The following is a 6,403-nucleotide window of genomic DNA, read 5'->3' as shown; positions in this document are numbered from 1 at the left end:
GTGTCTGTGTGGCCAGTGCACACTGGGGTGGCCTGACCCTGCAGGAGAGGGCATCTGTGCCGTGGGTGGGTGGGGGTGCAGGCTGCCCCTGGAAGAGCGAGGCGCCTGACATCCCTCCCCCAGCAGCCCAGCCCCTGACCGGGTTGCCAATTGGGGCTGGCCCCTTCCTGGAGGGGACGTGCTCCCCGATGCCCGGCTAACGCCAGCAGCCTCCAGGCCCACGCTGGAGGGTTGGCAACCCGGCCTGGCCACGCCGCCGGCAGGGGGCGCTGCCGCCCTCGCCTCCCCCGGCCCCGGGGCCACGCCCCCGTCCCGCGCGCCCCCTGGCGGCCGCCCGCGCCCTGCGGCGCCCCCTGGCGGGCCGCCGCCCGCCCCGCGCTGCCGGCCGGGTCCGGCGCTGCACCGGCTCCGAGCGGGGCCTGCGCGGGTCTCCTCCCCCGGGGCCCTGGGCCCGGGGCCTGCCTCCTCCCCCCCCCCCCGCCCATGGATTTCACAGAGCGGCCGCCGCCCCCGCCTCCTCCGCTCCATGGCGGCTCCGGCCGCGCCCGGCCTGTGCTGCTGCCGCAAGGGGCCCCCGCCCGGGCCCGAGCCGCCGCCCCCCCCGCCCGAGCCGCCCCCCCGGACGTGGCCTCGGCCGCCAGCGCGCCGCTCTTCCGCCTCCGCCACCTGCAGCTGGGGCTGGAGCTGCGGCCCGCGGCCCGCGCGCTGGCGGGCTGCCTGGTGCTGGAGCTGTGCGCCCTGCGGGCCCGGCCCCGCGCCCTGGTGCTGGACGCGCACCCGGCCCTGCGCGTCCTCTCGGCCGCCTACCGCCGCGCCGCGGGGCCCTGCGCCTTCGCCTTCCCGGGCCCGGAGCCCGCCAGCCCCCTGCTGCCCCGCGCCGCCGCCTCCGCCTCCTCCCTGTCCGCCCCGTCCACCGCCTCCACCCCGCTCTCCGCGCCCTCCACCCCGGAGCTGAGCCCTGGCCCCGAGCGCCTGCCTGAGCCTGAGCCCGACCTGCCGCCGCCTCCCTTCCCCACCTTCCCCGACCCGTCCGCAGCCTCCCACTCCTGCCCTCTCGTCTTCAGGGTAGACCCCTTCACTGACTACGGCTCCTCCCTCACCATCTCCCTGCCCGCTGCCCTGCAGCCTCACCAGCCCTTCCAGATCATCGTCCGCTACACCACCACGGACGGCCCAGCCGTAAGTAGCCGCCAGGCTGCGCCCCTTCTTCCAGGGGGGGCCTGGGTGCCCTGACTGGGAGCCTGGGTGGGAGGGACAGCCTTTGTGTCATCCCAGAGGTACAGGGACCAAGGCCTTGCTGCTCTTGCCAGGGTGCCCAGGTGGTGTGGCTTGAAATTGTCCTCTCTAGCCAGTGGTGCCTTGTCTTGTGGCTTTCTTTTGGGCTGCGGTCTGGGCCCAGCCCCAGTGGCCTTGTTGAGGCATTTGTTTCTGTGGATGGTAGCGGTGGGCGGTTTGATTACGTGGGAGTGACAGTGGATCTGGTTTCCCATTTTGGGGCTTGATGGCAATTCGCTGTCTTGTTATCTATGTGTTGTCATAAGTGTGGGTAGCTCTTGTGAACACACAATTCCAGTCTGAAGCACTGGCCCTCTAGGTTAGATGAGCCACAGGGAGAGATGACAGCAAACAAGTGGAGTGGCAGGAACGAGAGGGCATCTACCCTATGTGCTATCATGGCGGTACTTATTTTCCTAGTATCTCTTTTGAATTGTTACCTATAATTTGCTATCTGTTAAATTGGCACATATGTGTGTGAGAACTAGTACTTCACTGCTACCCCGTTAGCCTGCCATTTTTTCTGATTAGCAGATGGTCTGTGTGTAAACAGCAGCTTTTCCCTTCCTGCTCAGTTTGCTCCTTCTGGTTCAGCATTTGTGACATTTCTCTTCACTCCACAAGGACTTACCTCAGGATGTGACACTGAATAAACATCATCTAAGGCACCTCCTGGGATGGATGCAAAGGTGCTTTGCATCACCTGCACGGACGGAGCCACTTGCTCTTTCTATGACACCCCTGTTCATTGCCTCTCTGGGCATAAACAGCTCGGAGTTAAGCCCTTAACATAGCTGTTGGCAAGTAGTGTATGTTCAGACAGGTCTTCTTCACTAGAAGTGCTTTGCAGACATGGCCATATTGGTAGCCATACTGCCAAAGCATTTCTTCCTTATGGCTGGAATAACTGCATCTACACTACAGGCTTTTGCTGGCACATGTGTGTTGGACACACATAACCCCTCATGCCACCCCGACTGATGTAGCAATGCCAGCAAAAGCCTGTAATGTGGATCTGGCTGCTGTACGTTTCTTTTTTCTGCTTCGGTCAGAATGCCGCTGAGCAGGCCAGGTATCTGCTACGGGAACCTCTCCAGTCCGGCACTATCTGGTCTGGCAACATCTGTGATCTGGCATGATTTTAGTGAGCTGGATATCATGGGTGTGGCCAAGTTTCCCGTGGTCCCATAAAGTTTGTTTATAGCCACCAGTCCTGGCTTTCAGTGTTCTGTGCTGTTGTTTAGCTCTAATTTACCCTAAATGTCTTCTAAGATTCCAGCAAGCAGTGGAAGTGTTGGTAACGCTGCTAGACAATATTGACCTCCCGTGGTTCAGCAAATTCTCTTGTTCAGCACTGGTCAGGTCCCAAGGGCGCCAGACTAGAAAGGTTCAATCTGAGATAAGCCATGTGACAGTAGACTTGCCAAATGTTCACAAAAAATAGGCTTTATATACACAGTTGTTACATTTTGGTAAACAGTAGTGGGAAGCAGGAATTGTGGTGCTTGCATTAAGTACACAATTCAGGCATGAATAACAGGTGTACCAGTATTCTTTTGAGAAGACATTCTATAGGATATGTATGACTTTGGCAGTCTTTGATTGGGTTACAATACAGTTATGCTAAACAGGCTGGAGTAAAGAGAGATCTTTACAAATGTTGCTGCTCCTTTGGATTCCCATCTCTCTGTAACCACTTGGATGCTCAATTTTCTGTCAATACCCAGCTGATCTTGAAATACCAAGGAGTTAGGGAAATGAATGTATGTAAGCAACTACTGAACTTTATTAAATTAAGTTAAATTCAGCTCTCTTTATAGCTGAAAAGTTCATTATCTATTTTCTTTGTATTTGGCTATAATTTGAAGGAGTTTTGTTCACTTGGCTTCCATATGATCCTTTTCAAAATGTAATTGCATCTTATGAGGGTTTTGTGAGACTGACAAAGCTTTGATGATACTGTGCGAGGGACATGCTCTTTTTATCTGTGACCTACCTTTACCTATCTTAGCTTGTTTGTTGAATATAATGCTTTGTGTCTAGTTTGAGGGTCACAAAAGTAACAGGACTAGCACATCAAAAGCTTCAGAGGAGTAGCCGAGTTAGTCTGTAACTGGAAAAACTTAAAAAACAACGAATAGTCCAGCAGCACCTTAAAGGCTAACAAAACATGTAGATGGGCTTTTGTGGATATAACCCTCTTCTTCAGATGAATTGAGTTATTAAAGATCCAGTTCCAAAATAAATAGGGGAGGGAGGGAGGAGGGAGAAGGAAGGAAACAAGGGGGGAAAAAGTCAATTAGAGAAGGTGCAGATTGTTCTTAAGTACCCATTGTTTGGTTTTTTTAAGTCATTAGGATGTGGAAGTAGTGTGCTAGCCAGGTAATGTCTTTATTCATACCTGGACTAGCACATGTAATTGTTTGAATTGCAGAAAATTATTCAAACGAAAATCTAAGGGGGAAAAAACAGAAAAGTCCATTTATGGCAAAATAATTTAATAGACAACAGGTAGTCAGTCATACACCCTGCTGAAAAGAACAGATTTCCAGGTAGAAGTGGTTTACCAGAGTTTTCTGTCTTTCTCTATCTTAGGTACTTATCAGGTCCCCATTCACTGCTGTAGTACCTGAGCATGTTGCAGCCTGCACTGTCCGGTAGGACAGTGCTATTATCCCTAATGGACCAAAGGCCCAGAGAGCCTCAGTGACTTGCTCAGGTTCATGCAGGAAGCCTATGACAGAGTTGGATGTTGAACTTGGGTCTCACACTAGCACAGTAACCACGGGACCTTCCTTTCTGTATTCTTCTTTCTGGAGTGCTTCCCATCAAGTATCATCTTGATTTTAGAGCCTTTACCGGGTGTACGATAAAAACGTTTCTTGTTGACGTCCCCAGCTACTGGGTCAGGAATGATGGCCATCCTGGAAATGTCCCGAAAGAGTCACCTCTCTGCCTGATTTAGAGCATGTTGCAATGTTGCCACTTGAGAAGGTGGTTAAAATTCAGACTTCATAGAAATGATTCGAATTGCTGTGATTTCTGTCTCTATCAAGCCCAGATTGTCTGTTTGGCATTTCCCGCTGCTCACCATGCCATGAAATTGGTGACCCCCTAAGATAAGCATTCCCTTGAGATGTGTCATGTTGATATGATCAGATCGGTTTCATCCTGCCTGTGATGTTGCTTGATGTCTGATGGAATGGAATGTATTCAGCCAATTGCGCATTTGTGGTAGCAGAAGGTAGGGATGGGGATTCTCTCATGACAATGCCAGGCAATAGGGCATAAAAGTACCTAATCACACCATATTTCTAAAGCACTGTGAACACTGGCATCTAGGTCTTATCATGGATTATAACTCTGCAAACACATTCAGTGGTCTAAAATTATCCAGCTGCTTAAAAATGTGAGTGAACCATAGCAGTGAATTGCATATGCTATTTGCTACTTAGTGATGATTCCTTGTGTCCAAATGTGCTGATATTTCAAGTACAGTTCTGTCCTGAGAAGTCACAGTAAAAATTAACCCCACAACTCCATATCAATTTTTTTCAGCTTACAAGTAAGAAGGGAGTCTCACTAGCTGTCACCCCATGAACTGTATAACAATGTATATTCCGTCTTGGACGTTCTTATAGAGCTCCTTGCTGCAGCTTCTGTGTATTAAAAAGGTAAATTAGATCTACATGTGTGTTCTGGTAGCTGATTCCACAAGGCTGTTTTATCTTCGTGCTGGATTTTGCCGGCTGCATTGTTCCACAGGTGCACAATTGTCTTGTGTCGTGGATGGAGAAGTGGCCTCAGGCATAGCCGCATCCTGAGCCAAGAATGTTAGCATTAGACATGCACTGAAAATAAGGGGAGAACACAGAGTGCTTGGGTGATGTTCTCTTATTGTCTTATCCTGCTTACATGATCTGCCTTGTTCTGCATGAGCTTCTGCCTTTACCCTTGTAATAATCTACTGCAGAGATCACAAAGGCATGGATCCTTAATGGATCCTCATCAAGATCCTTAAGTCCCACCATCATGGGCCGTGTGTGAGGCGGCTTTATTCTTTTTCCTTGTGCTTTTCTCTTGCAGCCTTTTTGGTATCTTTCTGGTTGCGTGGGCTGATACTGTTGAACAAGAGCTATGAAGCCTGATGTCCTAAGGATGTTGTTGGCAGCAGAGCCTGTGGAGTATCCCTATGTCTTTGAGTTGTCTCACTCTTGCTATGCAAACTCAAAACCACATTTGTTTTCTGACTTGCACGTTGTGTTAAATACTTCGCTAGCCAAATTCTGCCTTCACATAACACCTGCTCAGCTCCATCATGTCTGAGATGCTGTCTGTTAACGTTGCTTCAGTGTTTGTGGCTTCAGAGCAATTGAATGATGGGGATGTGGTGCCATTTTTGACAATTGTTTTTAGTGAGTGCTGCACTTTAAGCATAAGTGACACTGTGTTCAAAGTAGGGATGTTAAATTTAATCAACTCATTGACTAGTTGATGGATTTTCCATTGACTACTCGATGAGTCAGTAAGCGGGGAGCCATAGCAGGGTTAGCTCCTGGCCCAGGAGTTAACCCTACTGTGGCTCTGCCTTTTAAATGTATTAAGAGCCTGCTGGCTCTTAATACATTTAAAAGGCTGGTGTGCAGATAGAGGCAGCAAGGGGGTGGGAAGCGACTAGTTGAGCGACTAGTTGACTATCCGATAAGCTTTTGCTTGTTTGATAGTTGACTAGTCGCTTACATGCCTAGTTCAGAGTCATTTATTTTCACTCTTTATAATTTGTCAGTATATTAGTAAATTCCTCACAAACTCTTTTCTCTTTGCAGGCTAAATAATTTTAGATTTTGAGACTTTGAGTGTTTTTGGGGGCAGGGACTATTTTCTGTGAGGCCCCCTAGAACATTTGTTGGTGATGTTATAAAATAATAAATTAATGTTTCTATCAGCAGGAGGGTAGCATGAGGGTGCAGGCAGGAGCCAGTGCTGGGGGGGAGCCAGCTTAAAAGGGGAAGTGCCCTTATCGCCTAGTCGATGCAAATTGCCACCTTCCTCTCACCCCCCCATGCTGCTGCCTTTATAGTAGAGAAGGCTGCTGCAAAGCAGCCTCTGTCTGTGGTGGCTCAGACTC

At 50.4% G+C, this 6,403-nt stretch overlaps 1 protein-coding gene across 1 annotated transcript in view; it reads left to right on the top strand.

The window, feature by feature from the left end:
• Window positions 1–417: 417 nt before the first annotated feature.
• RNPEPL1 (arginyl aminopeptidase like 1) overlaps window positions 418–6,403 on the top strand; it is a 30,687-nt gene continuing 24,701 nt past the window's right edge. The window contains 2 exon segments of the mRNA XM_006138520.3: window positions 418–613; window positions 616–1,179. Coding sequence (XP_006138582.3) covers window positions 527–613; window positions 616–1,179 — 651 coding nt within the window. The 5' untranslated portion in view covers window positions 418–526.

The sequence above is a fragment of the Pelodiscus sinensis genome, chromosome 10, assembly GCF_052426305.1.
Source record: "Pelodiscus sinensis isolate ZL-2025 chromosome 10, ASM5242630v1, whole genome shotgun sequence".
NCBI lineage: Eukaryota > Metazoa > Chordata > Testudines > Trionychidae > Pelodiscus > Pelodiscus sinensis.
Note: the sequence above shows the minus strand (reverse complement) of the source record. Positions and strands in the feature narration are given on the sequence as shown.